This window comes from Danio rerio, chromosome 7 (genome assembly GCF_052040795.2).
Source record: "Danio rerio strain M-AB ecotype USA chromosome 7, GRCz13ab, whole genome shotgun sequence".
Classification (NCBI taxonomy): Eukaryota; Metazoa; Chordata; class Actinopteri; order Cypriniformes; family Danionidae; genus Danio; species Danio rerio.
Genome location: NC_141027.1, coordinates 52,212,601 through 52,230,909, shown reverse-complemented (window position 1 = coordinate 52,230,909; position 18,309 = coordinate 52,212,601). Strand labels below are relative to the sequence as shown.

General features: G+C 34.5%; 1 protein-coding gene across 11 annotated transcripts in view; it reads left to right on the top strand.

Annotated features, from left to right (window-relative positions):
• Window positions 1–4,410: 4,410 nt before the first annotated feature.
• Window positions 4,411–18,309, top strand: part of gc2 (guanylyl cyclase 2) — a 33,142-nt gene continuing 19,243 nt past the window's right edge. For 6 of the 11 annotated variants that reach the window (XR_015494538.1, XR_015494541.1, XR_015494540.1 and 3 more), the window contains exons 1-3: window positions 7,250–7,498; window positions 10,455–11,303; window positions 13,819–14,123. Coding sequence is in view for 5 of the 11 variants with exons in the window: in XM_087258683.1 (XP_087114809.1) it covers window positions 10,559–11,303; window positions 13,819–14,123 (1,050 nt within the window). In the remaining 6 variants the exon portion in view is untranslated. 11 annotated transcript variants of the gene reach the window in all.

The window sequence follows — 18,309 nt, the reverse complement described above, 5'->3', positions numbered from 1 at the left end:
AAGTAACACTGGGTTTGTAGAAACATAGACAGAGAGGTGCTGAATTAGTTTTGTGTTTTTGGTCTGCAGTTATTTGTGATGCTGCATAATGCTCATTCATCCCAGTACGTCTAAATTAAATCTTGTAAACCTTCAAGTCTTTTTGATCTTACACAACACCTTTTAGGTCAAAAACTGCCTTTGGTTACCACAATATAAGAGTGTGTGTATATAAGTGATCTTATACCTTGGCATCTAGCCTCAATATGTTTTATGAGTTGGAACTGTACGCATTTTGTCAGTAAAATATCCCTCAATCTTCCTTCACTGACTTCTTGTATTTTTATAGTTAGTTACTTGCAGCACACTTGGTAGCAAGGTACTCTTAAAATGGATTACAGTACAGTTAAGGTGATTATACACTAGTCAACTTTGTTGCAATGTTGTATGGCAATTCTTGCTATTAACAGGTAACCAGATGAGACACAGGGCAACTCTTAAGGGCAACAAAAAATTATCTTTACAGTATATTTTCAGCAGCTTGCTCCAAGCCCTTATCGTAAGGTTTAACGTTTTTGAACAGCTCTAAATGTGCATGTCTATTTTGCATAGCAGAAGCAAAGCATAATTAGAGAAAAAAATGAAAAAGTTGGGGCAGTATGGAAAACGCAAAAAAAATAAAAATAAATAAATAAAAAAGTAATAATTTCCAAATTTACTTTAACTTATTTTAATTATAAGAAAAAATAAATAAAATAATTATTAATTATTTTATGGCAGACAATATGAACAAAAATATTTCATGTTTTGTCTGGTCAACTTCATTTCATTTGTAGATATACATCCTATCCTGTCATTCAGACCTGCAACACATTTAAAATAAAGTTGGCACAGGAGCAGTTTAGTAATTGGTGAGTAATCAGGTAAATTGGCTAAATAATGATTTGAAACAGGTGATGTCAACAGGTGATTGTAATTATGATTTGGTACAAAAGCAGCATCCAAGAAAGGATAGGAGCAAAGATAGGCCGAGGATCGCAAGTTTAACAATAAATACGTGTGGTAATTATTGAAATGTTTATAAAGAATGTTCCTCAAAGAAAGATAGGAAGACATTTGGATATTTCACCTTCAACAGAACATTATTGAAAGATTCTCCGATCCCTCAGGCAATACTGCATCAAAAATCCTCATTTATCTATAAGCGATATCACCACATGGGCTCAGGACTATTTTGGCAAACCTTTGTCGAGTACCACAATACATAGTTACATCCACAAATGCCAGTTAAAACTGTACAGTGCCAAAAGGAAGCCCTATGTTAACAGTGTCCAGAAGCTCTGTTGACTTCTCTGAGCTTGGCCTCTGGGATGGTGGTCAGATAAATCAATATTTCAGTTTTTTTATTTATTTATTTTTTTTGGAGAAATGGATGCTGTGTGCTCACAATCAAACAAGAAAATGATCATCCAGACTGTTACCAGCAACAAGTCAGGGTCTGTCAGGGTATTGGGTTATGTCAGTGCCCTAACTTGCACTTCTGTGATGGCACCATTAAAATGTGCAGCTGGTGATCTGCCAAAATGCTAACAGGTTAGCATAATATCTTTGAAATACAACCACTCCCCTACCTTCCAAAGCCAAGCCTCCTGAAATATGCACCTTAAAGATGACAGCAGACGACCCACAAGATCATGTCATTCGCCAGTTAGAAAACTTTACAGTACTTTATAAAACTGCAATTCTGAATGAAAAACTTTATTATATCTAGCACGTTTTCAGTTGTGTAGCAGCAAAACCTGTCATAATGGTCTCACTCTCTCAATGCGCTTTGTCCTAAAGTGACTATATGCTTAGTGGTTGGCCGGCGGCGTGCAGGACGTACACTTTATACTAAGCCATACTTGCATACTGTTTCAGATCGAATATTCAGAGTAGCATGGTAAACAATAAAGGGAGTGTGTCACAGGTTGTCATTGTACAAAAATGAACCAATGTAAATATATAACAAACTTCAGGTCAGTAAAGCAGGATAATAAAAATCTACATTATCGATGCTGTAAAAGGTCCCTTATGAAACTGAAAATAGTCACATCAATCTATTGCCGGGAGATTTCAGTGGCTAAACAACACTTCTATAATCCATTCGTAAAACAACACAATCTACGTCAGCTTTGCGTGACTAAAATAGTTTTAAAACATAACATTACCTGTCTAACAGAAATACTTCAGCCATGGTGTCGTCCTTCCTACAGCGTGCAAAACAATCTCCAAAATTGATTTAGGATCTTAACAAGTTTTGATTCAGCATTTGACTTTACCGATGTGATTGTCTCATCTGCACATGAATTTGCGGCATGCATGCATGTGTGTATGAACAAATGGCTGATCCGCATGAACAAATATGCGCCGTAATACAAATCTACATTTCTTGACAGACAGTTTGGGTTACTTATCAAAATTAGGGGAATTATCGGCCCGAAAATATGTAATTGGATAAACATTTTTTTAGTTTTATGCCTTACCCATAATACAAAAATAAATATAAAGACATTAAGATCATTTATGGTAATCATTACTATTGGAATGTGAAGAGACTTTCAACCAGCAAAACAAAAAGTGTTTCTGAAGACAATCACCTACTGCACCTTTAATGCTGAAAGATAAGATACATAGAGATTTGGAGCACAATATGCTGCCTTCTTTTCCTTGGACACTCATGTACATGTCAACAAAACAATGCAAAACCACATTCTGCACACATTACAAAGTGCTGACAGTGGTGGAAGATGATACAGGTACTTGACTGGCCTGTCTGCAGTACAGACCTGTCTCCAGTAGAGAATGTGTGGCACATTTTGAAGCGCAAAATGCAACAACACAGGCCCTGCAATGTTGCCCGCCTTGAGACTTGTTTGCAGGAAGAATGGGATATAATTACACCTGAAACACTTTATTAAGCTTGGTGTCCATAGTGCCTGAATGTCTTTTAACTTTTGTGAAAAGGAATGGCAACATCACAAAGCGGTAAATGCTTTACTGTTACTTTTTTAAAATTTTGTTGCAAGAACAAAAAAAATTGGAATACGTGTTTATTGAATAAATGAATAAATAACTATCTTGAGGAACACATTTAAATAATGTTTATTGTATTGTCTGTAATGAAATATAAGTTAAAATAAATTTAGAAATCACTTCTTTCTTTTTTTTTATTAGCGTGTTCCATACTGTCCCAACTTTTTATAGTTTGGGGTAATAGAATAAACACACAAGGAAGCGCTAAACAAACACTTTAAAAAACTGTAAAGTCTTTTTTTCTTCTTTTGTTGAACATAAAAAGATAATGTTTTGAAGAAAGTTGGAAACCTGTAACCATCAACTTTCATAGTATTCATTTTTCCTGCTATGAAAGTCATTGGTAAGTTTTCATCTATTTAAAATATCGTCTTTTGTGTTCAACTGAAGAAAAAAATAGCGATTACATTTTAATTTTGGGGTGAAGCTTCCTTTTAAGTTACATAAAACGCTGTTTTTTGAGCAACCACAATTTTGTAAGAATTTTTTGGTTAGGTCCAATCCAGTCACGTGATTCGCTGCTGGAACTCTGATCAGATTGCAGATGACCGATCTAAGGGATACAGATATAGTTTTGTTGCCTATTCTCAATAAAAAATAGAACTAGAAAGAAAATGTCAATCAACATTACTGGGTATCACTGGTCTAAAACTTCCCCATTGTATCACTACTTTAACTGTAATTCATTTTACAGCACAACATTTTACTGTATTTTTTGCATTTGGTAATTTTACGCATTTCTGGGCAAGTCTATGTTATTAGAAATGTCAAATTTTTATTTATTTTTTTGCTTTTTTTTGTTTTTTTTTGCTTTGTAGACTTTTTGACATGTTCTTTAATAAAATCTCACCTAGCCTTTACAGACACTTTTGTAAATATGACGTAGTTTTACAGATGTGTTTCCCCAGTTGTCCAACCCCTGCATGTGCAACCACTCATAAACAGGCGCAAATATACACAAATACATTTTTATACACTTATTCATCAATTTTTATATGCAAATATATCATATAAATGTGTTTATGAACATTTAAACGAACACACACATGCATAAGAAACAGAACTGCTTGACCAGTCAGTGTTTTAGAGTGGTTACTACAACACAAAAGATTCATAATCAGTCAACTCCATCTGTTTTTCTTCTAAACTATATGTGGCACTGAAGTATTGCAAGCCTCATCATACCTACTTTAGAATCTAAGTCTGAGATTATTTAGAACGTTTCCACTCCTTTTAATCTCTGGTAAAAATAGTTATTATTACTTTTATTTGCTATTCCGGAAGACATTTAGATCTATAAATAGTCCAAATCAAAATAACTTGAGATTTTGAGTAGCCTATGTGGATCTAAATGCCACGGTTACATGCCTGCAACTTCTCGAGTCTGTCACCAGAGGTCCTACTTTTCACAATATAGTTATTAATAGTAATCAGTACAGTATTTCCTTGTCATCTTTGAGTTTATGAGTACATTGTTTATTACTTTGAATTATTCAAAATTCAAGTGCATATTCTGTGCTTTTTATCCCTTTTCTATGAGTCTCGATCAAAAAATTTACCATTTTGTGTTTGCTCTCTGCAAGTAAACACTGCGCATGGATACTCATCTGCCTGTATGACTGATGCCGGAGGGTCTGCATGGTATGAGGGAATGTTGTGAGGCACAAGATCTGCCACAGGACTCTTTCCATTTTCCACAGCGCATTACCTTTGACGTGTGAGTTTTATATTTGCTTCTTCCCCCACTGAAAAGTCCTCTACACGACCGCAGAGACGCCAGGTCAAGCCTTGAGGAGAGAATTATGAGCTTCATAACTAATCTTCCACGAGTTTAGACTGTCAAAACATAGCATGGAGAAATGGCATATGGAAAGTTTTTTCCCAGACAAAGCCTTACTTAAAACATTCTGATTGGTCCAGGGTTTAATTTTGGTCACTGCATAAGAAAGCAATTATCTGGAAAGAGAAAGTATTTGTTTAGGATTGCAAAGAGGATGGGAGTGGAGGGGACAGATAGAGCAGATAATGAAAGTCACTTTTGATACATAAAAAAAACTGATAAAAGAAATGTTTAAAAAGATTACAGAAACTACAGCACTGGCTAATCTTACAGACGTTTAGGCTTCAATAATATCCTCAGGCAGAAATAACTGGGAGCTGTTAGGGAACAAACTTATAGTATTGTACTGCCCCCTCGATTTCGTTGTGGTACTGCATTTTTTTGTCTTAATCGTTTATATATATATATAATGATCATAATAGAATGACATTATTAAAAACACGGATTGCACAGATATATTTGTGGGAATAGCCAAAATATACAAACAAAAAACATTGTATGAGTCAAAATGATTGGTTTTATTTTATGCCAAAAATAATTTAAATATATAGTAAAGATCACATTCCATGAAGAAATAAATTGCTGGAAAAATAATTTGGACCACTTTAAAGACAACTTACCTTCTATATTTTCATTTTGTATTATTTTTTAACCTTCAGATTCCAGATATTATATTTATATAATTATTATTTTGGCCAAGCATCTTGTCCTAACAATCTTTACATTAATAGAAAAAATATTTTTCAGATTATGTTTAAATATTACTTTACAAAAACTGACTGCTATGACTGCTTTAGTGGTCCAGGGTGATATTTTACAATGCATTGCACTCTCTAAATAGTGGTGGCACGGTGGCCCAATGGTAAACACTGTTGCCTACAGCAAGAAGGTCACTGATTCGAATCCCAGCTGGGTCCGTTGGTGTTTCTAAGTTTGCATGTTCTCCCCGTGTTGGCATGGGTTTCCTCTGGGTGCTCCGGTTTCCCCCACAGTCCAAACACATGCACTATAGGTGAATTGAATAAGCCAAATTGGCCGTAGTGTATGTGTGTGAATGCAAGAGGGTATGGGTGTTTCACACTATTGGGTTGCAGCTGGAAGGGCATCTGCTGCGTAAAACATATGCTGGAAAAGTTGGCGGTTCATTCCGCTGTGGCAACCCCAGATTAATAAAGGGACTAAACCGAAAAGAAAAGAATTGAATGAATTAAGTATGCTGATGATTTAACAATTGCAGCTGATGATTTAACAATTCTTCGGAGACACAAGACATTTGCTAGTAAAACTAAACATCATGAACTCTCCTTTATTCTTTGTGCTCTAAAATTGTTGTATAGATAACTTTAATTTGATGTTTTTTAATTATTGGTTTTACTTTGTTTGTTTAAAATGTGATATAATAGTATTTTTATTAGTCAAATATTGATTTGAGTGTGTGTTGACGTATTTCAGGAAATTGTGCTGCAATAACATGGTCACGGAATCTGGGCATGCAGAAATCCGCTGATTTTTAGCCCATCATTGTGTCTATTTATGTGCTTGTGTAAATGTGTGTACATGTATATTTATTCAGTGTTTAAACTAATTTCAGTCATATTATTGACTAACATGAAAATGTTCATTTACAGTTTGTGAAGTAATCTTTCACTAGATATATTATATGAGACACTTTGTATTATATGAGAAATATATGAGATTATTTTTTACAAAATTCTTAGGGAAAATACACTGTAAAACCCAAAAAGTTAAGGTAACTCAAACCATTTGAGGAAACCGATGGCAACAAAGCGTTTAAGTTCATTCTACTATTCCTATTGAGTACTGTGAACTTAATTTATTTGAGTAAAGAAAGCAATTTGAGCACAGTAAAACTCAATAAATGAAGAGAACTCAAACCAGGTGAGTACTGTACAACCCAATAAGTTAAGGTAACTCATATCGTTTGAGGAAACCTATTGCTACAAACTATTTGAGTTAAAAAAAACGAATCCTAATGAGTACTGTGAACTTAATCCATTTAAGTTAAAATAATGAGGTATTTTAATTAACTTCATCGCTCTTTTCAAATGAGTAGAATTTACATTTGGTAAACTTTGAGTTAATTACACACATTTCATATGATAATGTTGACTGTTGGGTTTTACAGTTAGGAAAATATATTTGGAGATACTGTCTGGCCCTATAAACCACTAGTTAATAGTGAGAATTGTTGTTTAAACTGAAGCATTACCTAATATAATACCTTTATTATACCAATAATAATATGTATAAGCCAAAATTACAAGCAACTGGCATATTTGGAACAGCTCATTGCTACGTGCAGCACTGTAATGTCTATCTCACAGGATGGAAATTGGATTGATATAATCTTCAGATGATTGACTGAGGTCAGCAGTGACATGGTGCACTGAAGAGAAGATTATGACTGTGTCTCTGTTCAGAATAGGCTGCAAGATTGTGCTTACTGATCATATTTGGCTTTAATTATTAATTTATTTTTCACAAGGCACAAAGCTGTCGTGTTTCCATGGAGAAGACCTACACAGATGAAGACAACAAGTTATGGAAATTAGCAGTCAAACTTTTCTTTGCCAGTTAGTGTCGGTAAGTCAAACCCACCAGTAAGCTAATTAGTTAAGTAATTAATATCACTGTATTGGTATGCTAGCCTGCACTTTCAAACACACTCAGCAATAATTCATGAACACAATGAGCAACTTGCCCTTCATTTGTTCCAAACCGGTTTGACTTTGTTTTTTGTTTTTTTGTTTTTTGTTGTTCAAAACACAAGAAGATATTTTGAAGACAGCTTGGAAGCATGTAATCATTGACTTTAATAGTATGTTTATTTTTACAATGGAATTCAATAGTGTCTGTATTGGAACCCCTTTGAGGTTGAGTAAATAGTGAGTAAATTATCATTTTTGGCTGAACTAACCCATTAACTAACTTTATGGTGTACCTCACTTTTTACTATTAAATCAATACATGCCTGCTCATTTTTTTTTCTGTCTGTAATGGTCACAGTAAACTCAAGCAGCACCACAGCAGACCTGCTGATGAACACAAGTTCCACGTATTTCATATTGATTATGAGACCAAACACGTTAAAGGACATTCATTAGGCTGATTATTGTTTTGCAAAACAGTGTTTTTGAGTTAATGTGTGAAAATTGTGCTAATGCTGAAATGACCAATTTAAGAATTATACTAAGGATTTCAGCAATCCTCTCACTCACAACCCCTCATTATTAATAGCCAGCTCAAATGTATAGATTCAATTCTATACATTGTATTTTTTTGTTTAATTAAGTATTTTTGCTATTCTTGAAGGGGTTTACCCCATATCACGCTAAACATCAAGGTGACACTTACAATATGGTTAGAGTTATACATTTCATTTACAATAACTAGCAGTATACTGTGTGTGTGTGTGTGTGTGTGTGTGTGTGTGTGTGTGTGTGTGTGTGTGTGTGTGTATACAGTTGAAGTAAGAATTACTCGCCCCCCTGTTTATTTTTTCTCCAATTTCTGTTTAACGAACAGAAGATGTTTTTAGCACATTTCTAAACATAATAGTAATACTAACTCATGACCTTAAAAGGGTTTTTAAAAAATTAAAAACTGCTTTTATTCTAGCTGAAATTAAACAGATAAGACTTTCTCCAGAAGACAAAATATTATCAGACATACTTTGAAAATGTACTTGCTCTGTTAAACAAATTTGTTAAATATAAAAAAAATAAAAAAAAATCAAAGGGTGGCTAATAGTTCTGACTTCATATGCCTTTCAAAAACATGTGTGTGTGTGTGTGTGTCAAAGATGATAGCAGTTTTGTTACAGTTTTATTCATCTCTGTTAAAAGAGCTATATTTGTCCCTGAACCACAAAACCATCCATAAGAGTCAATTTTTTAATAAAATTGAGATTTATACACGTTCAAAAAGCTGAATAATTAAGATTTCCATTTTGGAGCATTATGAAGAGATTTTCTACAGATTTATCAGTGCTATCTGAGAATGAAGTGAAAGAGTCCTCTGGTATTTATGTTTTTAAAAAGTGTGTAAAGATTTACCTGTTTAAATTTGCATATGAATATAGCAGGTGATTTAGGACTGAAGGATACTGGAAAAATTTGACATTACAATATTTTCTTTTTCTGTGATATACAGTTGAAGTCAGAATTATCAGAATTATTTCTGCTAGAATAAAAGCAGTTTTTATTAAAAAAATAATTTTAAGGTCAATGTTATTAGCCACTTTAAGTTATACATTTTAACATAAGCTATATACTAAAAATGTCACTTTAAGCTGTTTGGAAGTGTTTTGAAAAAATATCTAGTCAAATAATATCTACTTTCATCATGGCAAAGATAAAATAAATCAGTTATTAGAAAAATGTTATTAAAATTATTATGTTTGGAAATGTGTTGAACAAAATCTTTTCTCCGTTTCACAGAAATTGGGGAAAAACATCAACAGGGGGGCTAATAATTCTGACTTCAACTGTATATTGCGATATGAAAATCATTTCACAATATTACACTGTTTGGAAAGATTTTACATTGATTGAGATGTTTTTAGGGGAATGCATCTGCATAATGTACAAAATTACAACAATCGAACAAAGATAAAACATGAAATAAACAATATAAAACATGATATAAACAGGATAAAACATGAAATAAACAAGTGCTTCATGGTTTCAAACTGTTTTGCGTTACAAAAATTCAGTAACCTAATGTAAAATAACTACTAATGTAATAATATTACAATTACAAAAGACCACACAATTCACGTTTCCAAAATCCTATTCATAAGTTCAAAACACAGTTTGTAAATACACAATTACAATTAATTTGGCAATTTTTACTAAAATTGTGAATTCACAAACTGTGTGTTGTATTTTTGAATTGTGTTTAGAATTTTAAAATTGGATTTTGTAAATGTGAATTGTGCATGTATGAATTTTGTTTTGTATATTATTGTTATTGAGACTGATCAGCCTCCATAAATAACACTGTTTATAATTTAATAACTTTAATAACTTCATAATTTTTTTATGTCCAAATTGTTTTAATTCACTTGAAATCGCTTCAGATCCTACAATGTGACTATTGCAGAATTACACATCTATGCTGAAATGACATATTATAATGTGAAGTGTTTGTATTTCTTGTATCTATGTATGTATATTGTGTCTGTTTATGTATGAATGCATGCATGTACAGTATGCATAGTATTTGTACTGTACATGTATATCAATAAGTGTGTGATGTGTATGTATGCATTTATCTGCTCATATTTGTTGTCTATTTTTGTTCTTAGTATTTTCTTATACTTGTTTTGGGTTTATTTTGCTTTATGCATTTGCTTATATATCTGTTTCTATATATTTGAGTAACCAACATCGATGTGTGTGTTTTTAATATTTGCTTATGCCTGATAAGCACTTTGAGTTTTATTTTATGCCAAAAAAGTGCTATACAAATAAAACTGTATAGCACTTTTAAATAAAATTATTAATAATATCTATTTATTTATGTTTACCTTTTTTAGTTTGCTGACAGACTGATTGGCATTAAGCGCATCTCTAATGTGACAACGAAAGAGAACCAGCGTGTGCCAACCCACTAGCCCAGTGAATAACCCATCACCTTGCAATGCCACATCCTTCCAGTGCCTTTCACAGCTTCCTTCCAGCACGGGGCACCAGCGGACTCCGATCCCCCAGTCAAATGCTCCATTTCTCGAGTGACCCAAAACATGTCTATTTATGTCTCCTGTGGTCAACCATAATTCTCTGCCTCCTTCCTGCCACCAATGCTGCCACCATCAAGGTTGGCGTGGTGGGGCCATGGTCATGTGACCCCATCTTTACTAAAGCCCAGCCTGGCGTGGCTGCACGTTTGGCAGTGGCACACATAAACAAGGACCCCTACCTTTCACAGGGCATCACCTTTGATTATATCATCCTGGACGAGGACTGTGAAACATCCAAGTCCTTTGCCCGTTTTCTGGGTTATTACACACGGGCTTCTGGGTTTATTGGTCCGGTGAACCCAGGCTACTGTGAAGCTGCTTCTCTGTTAGGGAAGAGTTGGAATAAGGCAGTGTTTTCCTGGTCTTGTATTGAACATGAGCTGGATGATGTCCGTAGTCATCCTACATTTGCCCGCACCATGCCCGTCCCGTCCCTTGTGCTGTTGAGCTTCATGCGGCACTTTCGCTGGGCACACGTGGGCATCATTTCATCAGCTGAGGATGTCTGGGTGGAGGCAGCTATAAAGCTGGCTAATGCCCTGCGGAGTCATGGATTGCCTGTTGGGATTGTGACGTCGGCTCGCAATGACCACACCAGTGTTCGTCAGACCCTGGCCAAAGTCAGGAAAGTAGCAGATCTCCGATGTGAGTTTACATTTACATCGACACATTTGGCAGATGCTTTTATCGACTTTTTATCGAAGTAAACAAAGCCATAAAGATCAAGCATCATTCACTGAGTTCTGAAATTTATTATTTATTTTTGCTTATCATATTTGAGTTTCTCAGTAATTGTTTTAGATTTTCATTTACTGTGAATGTTTTATTTTATTTCAGTCAACGAACATGTTTTTTTTGACCAAGAGGTTTAGTTTTTGTCTAACAAAATATATTTTCTCCTGGGCTTTTATCAACAATTATGTACAAATGAGAACAATAGAAGTAAACAAAGCTATAAGGATCAACAATATTTAAAGGGATGGTCCACTACGATGTGATATTTTAAACTTTAGTTGACGTGTAATGTAGCTGTGTAAACATAAACAACATCTCTGGATGTAAGGCGCTCAACGTTCAATCCAAACGGAGACATTGGCTTTTACAGAGTTAGCTTAGCAAAGCCTACAGCGAACAAAGTTTGGGGACTGCAAAAAAATACATCTGGGTTAAAGAGATCACAAACGTTTCAGGTTACGTGCTTACACCACACACACACACCCTGCACATTAAAGGGGCGTGGCCAGAGGTGCTGTAATGTAGCAGAGAAAGCTAAAATGGCATCCAAAAGCTGCTATTTTCCCATTTTCTTCTGTCTGTATTTGGGCTTCCAAAGGACACAACATAAAGAGAGCATTGCTTGGTTTAATTTAATTATGTTGCAGAGAATTATAATAAATATACAGCGCTAGCATTTGACAAAGGACAGCTGCTAGATTCTCTCTTAGTTCAGTGCTGGATTCGGCTAAAAACTACTCAAAGAAGGAGCAGCTCTAACCATAATAAACATATAATAAACACAACCTGTGTTTTTATTTGTTAAAATTGATCTATTACAGTACTTGCATAGTTTCTAACATTAACGGTATGTTGTGGCAAGGATGTAAACAATGGGAAATGCTGTTTGGCACCGCTAACAATGTAGCTACAAATTCATATTTATCAGTCAAACTGCTGTAAACAGCCACAGTCTTCAGAAGCGCTGCAGTGTGTCTCTATGCAGATGCTTTCCTTGCATTCTACATCTCAAATAACCAACTCACAAAAGATATGTGAATGTTTTACACATTGCTTTACATCTTATAAACACAACCAAGCCTTAAAATACACTCTGGACCACCCCTTTAACTATTTGGTATAATGTGGTTTGGAATAAATCATTTGTACATTTTAAGTCATTTAAAGATGATTGAGATATCAATATTCAGTAAAATAATCAAATTTTTTTTCTAACTTAACAAATGAAAACATTTGCTATTCTGACCATCTGTCATTTTCTAAAGAAATGACAGTAATTTTAGTTGAAATTTAGAAGAATTTTTTTTAGACTTTTATAGAATGAAACCAATATTAACATTTACTAAAACTTGATAAATTTCTATATATATACAATTTAAGTTAGAATTATTAAACCCCTTGAATTATTAACCCCCGTTTGTTTTTTTCCCCAATTTCTTTTTAACTAAGAGAAGATTTTTTTCAGCACATTTCTAAACATAATATTTTTAATAACTCATCTCTAATAACTGATTTATTTTATCTTTGCCATAATGACAGTAAATAATATTTGACTAGATTTATTTCAAGACACTTCTATACAGCTTAAAGTGACATTTGCAGGCTTAACAATGTTAGGTTAGAGTAATTAGGCAAGTTTTTGAATAACAATTTTTGTTCTGTAGACTATCGAAAAAAATATAGCCTAGAGGGGATAATAATTTTGACCTTAAAAAGGTGTTAAAACTATTAAAATCTGCTTTTATTCTATAGCCGAAATAAAGCAAATCGACTTTTTCCAGAAGAAAAAAATTATTATCAGACAGACATTCCTTGCTCTGTTTTTATATATATATATATATATATATATATATATATATATATATATATATATATATATATATATATATATATATATATATATATATATATATATTATAGGATATTTAGACAAAATGTGTACATGTGTATAATGTGTATTTTTCTGTAACAAGATAGAATAAAAAAACAATAGAAAGTGTCAAAAGGCCAATTCATTTATTTATTTATTTTTTTTTTTTATTTTCTTGAGAAGAATAATGCATTAAGAAAAAGAAGTAAAAAAAAGTAAATAAACAAATGTAAAGTTGATGAGCTGAAAAGTTGTAAAGATGATGTGATTTAGTGATAATTTATCTCTACATTTATTGTTTTCAACATTTTACTTGTACGCTATTCTAAAACTTACAATGCCAAATTTCTTTTATCCTAGTAATTTAAGAGTTTTGCTGCTTATATAAACTACCTATTTAAAATGAGCTGAAACAACACATTTCTTGAGATTTTATTGGGACAACTTAATTGTGTTCAATGCATTTACTACAGTGCATGTATACTTTCTCAGCATCACACTCAAGCATTTAAAAGTCTGAACTGTCCTTTCCTCTTCTCAATGCTTTGTTTGCAGTGGTCATCTTGGTCATGCACTCTGTGTTAATTGGTGGAAGAACCCAGAAGCTGCTGCTGGAAACGGCACATGACATGCGGATGACAGACGGCTCGTTGGTGTTTATGTCCTACGATACTCTCTTTTACAGTCTGCCCTACCATCACGTTACTCAACCAGCCCTGCGCTATAACAGCAAGCTGCTACGTGCCTATGATGCTGTGCTCACGATCACTATTGAGTCTCCAAAGGAACAGTCTTTTTATCAAGCTTTTGAAAAGGCACAGGAGGATGGAGAGTTACCCAAACACCTCAAACCACAGCAGGTACAAAGACTGTTTACATATGGCGTTACTTTTTTTGTACTAAGTTAATGGCTAATATCACCATCATGCATGTTCTGGTTTTGGAGAGTTATACTTCTGGGTAAGTTTATTATAGTTTTAAAATTAATTTTAAAAGCAATAAACAGCGACACGGGGGCTCAGTGGTTAGCACTGTCGCCTCACAGCAAGAAGGTTGCTGGTTCGAGCCCGGCTGAGTCATTTGCGTTTCTGTGTGCAGTTTGCATGTTCTCCCTGTGTTTGCGTGGGTTTCCTCCAGGTGCTCCGGTTTCCCCCACAGTCCATAGACATGCGCTATAGGTGAATTGGGTGAGCTAAATTGGCCGTAGTGTATATGTGTAAATGAGTGTGTATGGGTGTTTCCCCATAATGGGTTGCATCTGGAAGGGCATCCTTTGTGTGAAACATATTGTCACCTTTGAATTACAAAGTTCTATCTGACATTGTTGTCAAAATTAAGTTACTGATTCTTATTAAATGACAACTTACCTGTACATTATGGGATGTTTTTATAAGTTGTTTACATTTTAAGACTTTTTATTTTAAAAAACAAATTTTACACAAATACTGTTTGCTATGGAATGCAAAAACTTTGAAGTTCAATATCTCAAAATCATTCTGAACGCAAATAGAACCTTATAATTCCAAGGTGACAATATGCTGGATAAGTTGACAGTTCATTCTGCTGTGGCAACCCCTGATTAATAAAGAGACAAAGCTGAAGGAGAATGAATGAATGAATGAATGAATGAATGAATGTCAATGAATGAATAAATAATTGAATGAGTGAATGAATTCTAACCAAATGACAAGCAGATGAGATTGGTGCATTGAAAAAAAATATTTATTGGGTTTACAAAACATTTTGTAAGGTAAGTGGGTGCAAACAATTTATATGAGCTGAACTTAAACAAAGAAATTTGATTTAAAATGTTTAACTTAATTTGTTCATTTAAATTCAGCCCATAAAAACCGTTGACAGCCACTTACCTAAAAAACGTTAATTCAACGAACCATTTTTTCAGTGTGCTCATAAAATAAACTTTTTAAAATCTATCCCTTAGCAGGACGAAAATCTAAAACTAGAACTCAAGACATGGTGAGGTTGAGATTCACATGAGATTCACTCATGGGCATTTAGGGCACACTCACACTATGCCATCCGTACCGTGCCCAGGCCCGTTTCCCGGATTGTTTGAGAAGTGCGAGTGCGCTGAATCGGGCTCAAGAACGGTTCACTTGGCCGGCCCTGGCCCGGTTGGAAGAGCTGTGCCTGAGCGCGGTTCACTTGGGCTTTGGCGCGGTACGCTTGTGTGTGAGTGCAAAACACGCCAGAGCCCGAAACTGAAAGCGAGACGTGACTTTAAGGGACTGTTTCATATGGATTTATTAATCATTACTGTTCAGTGAACGCAAACTGCCGTCATTTATTAAAGACGCGCACTTCTCACTGCACGACAGCTGCGTGGCTTCAGCAGACCTCCTCATTCCTGCAGCACGAGAGCTTTATGATTGTTTATGAGCGCCAAAAGTGGCAGATCTGTTCGGCGAAATATCTGACTGCGTGTCCCCGCATCCCTAAGGACTGTTTGGCGAAATATTTGACGGCATATCAAACGACTGAAACAATATAACTAGAGAAATCTCCACTGTGCTGCTGAGTGAGAGAGCGCTTCTCACTGAACAGCCCAGCAGCGATGACGTAAGCGTGCCGAAGCCCGTTTGTGTTGTGAGCGCGGGCTTTGGCCCGGTTCGAGGCAACTGTACCTAGTGTGAGTACGGCCTTACTCAAAGGAAAAGTTGTATACTAAATTGTATACTAAGAAGTTTTATATGTTCTAAACTATAGGTTATTCTTTTCAACACATTATAATGTGCCAAATCAGTGGTCAAAGTGGATGGACTTTCTATAGTCTTCCAGTAGAGTCTGTTAAACGTTTCAGAATAACAAGAAGCATGTCAATCATTTTAGTTTATTATCCTGGTACTTAAAACCGGAAGCACATAATTTAAGGGTGATTGGAATTGGTTTGAAATGATTGAGGAATTTAATGTTATTACTTTTTGTCAGAAGGCCTTAATCATCTCACATTCTCAGATACACACTCAAAAATTTGCTGTTTGTTGAAACTATTATTTAAAATGAGCTGAATGAAACTATTCCAGAGTTTTTTGGGAAAATTTAATTGTTTTATGTTCAATCCACGTAAATTTGTTTAAGCTAATCGACTATATTTTGATGATCCAGGCGCAAAGTCCAAAGCGCAGGGCGCAAAAGCATTAAGGGCGTATCAGAATCCACTTTTGCTTTTTTAAGGGGCGGAAAAATCTGCTATTTTTAAAGAGAAAACACACCTATAACTCATTTCTCTTAATAAGTTATAGGTGTGTTTAAGAATAAACCAATCAGAGTCTCATCTCCCATTCCCTTTAAGAGTCAGTTATGTCGCACCATGGCGCATTTGCTATTTACATTGCGGAATTTTTTAAGTGGAAAAACTGAATGTTTCACTAGCAAGGAAATAGCTAAACAGAGCATCTACAGCATGAGAATGAGAGATGAGCCTCCTCATCCTTTACTTTCACTCATTTTCACAGGTAAATGTGTTGTAGCTACGCACAGACATTAGCATATACATAATTAATTTTGTTCATGAAGCGCAAATATTTGTTTCAAAGCTATTTCTAAATTCAGATCTAATTTCCAGCAAACTAATAATTGAACAATAATAACAAACTAAGTTTTATCCTAATACACATGCTATGCCCCATATGGTCTAAAACCTGACAGTTGGGCAAACCTAAGCTTGTTTTTAACAAAACAAATATAAATATTCAATTAAATTCCCAATAATAAATAATAAAGCTAATAATAATAACATTATACAAAAGCAAATTTGCATGAATAAACTGAAAAAGCCCCCCAAGATGAAAAAGGCATTAAGGCGGAGGTTTTATATTTATGTAGGGTAGAAAATAATAATTTTTGTAATATTTTAGTCCTTTTATTCTTTTTCATATGTATGGATATTTGCGGATTGCTGTACACCATGTGTATTAAGCAACGTTTAAGCGAGGCGCACAACAAACGCGCTCTGCGCTGGACTTTAGACCTCCTCTAAGCTGGTCTATAGAACAATGTATTTTAGCTCCTCAAAATAGCAACGTGCCAACAATGCGCCTCAACATGCCTCATTTTTTAGACTAGAATGCCATTGGGCGCACATATGAGTGCAAATTTGCTATTTAAACACCGTGGTGAAAAACGTCAAAACAACTCTTGCGGCGAGCTGAAACTAGCAAATAACAATTGCGTTGTGCCGCATTGCGCCGGGTGTATGATAGGGCCCAATAAGTTAAATGAATTTCTTTATGTTGTCCCATCACAAATCGATTGTGTGGAGCTCAGCCTTTTTTTTATTACAGTGCAGCAAAATAAACATTTTCTTTTTTACCGTTTTTGAAACATATATATGAAATGTTTGGGTTAAACATATTTAATATTTCAGGTGTAACATAAGTATGCATTACCCAGTTGTAATAGATCAGTTTAAATCAAGGGTTGGGGCTTTTACAGTTAAAGTCAGAATTATTAGCCCCCCTTTGAATGTATTTTTCTTTTTAAATATTTACCAAATGATGTTTAACAGAGCAAGGAAATTTTTACAGTATTCCTAATAATATTTTATCTTCTGGAGAAAGTCTTAATTGCTTATTTCGACTAGAATAAAAGCAGTTTTTAATTTTTTTTAAGCCATTTTAAGGTCAAAATTATTAGCCCCTTTAAGCTATATTTTTTTCGATAGTCTACAGAACAAACCATGATTATAAAATAACTCACCTAGTTATCCTAACCTGCCTATTTAACCTTATTAACCTAGTTTTAAATTTTGGGTTTGGGGTTGGGGGGCTAATAATTCTGACGTCAACTGTATATCTGGCTTCATCCTAATTAAGTGATGTTGCATTGCAAAACAGCCCTCCAAGCATCTTTTATAGATTCTGGCGAAATAATGGGTTATTTTAACACAATTTGGGAAAATTTGGGAGTTTTTGGGTAAAAGTAACCCAAACATATTTATCAGGGGTGGCCACAGTGGAATGAACCACCAACTTATCTAGCATATATTTTACGCAGCGGATGTCCCTTCACCTGCAACCCAGAATT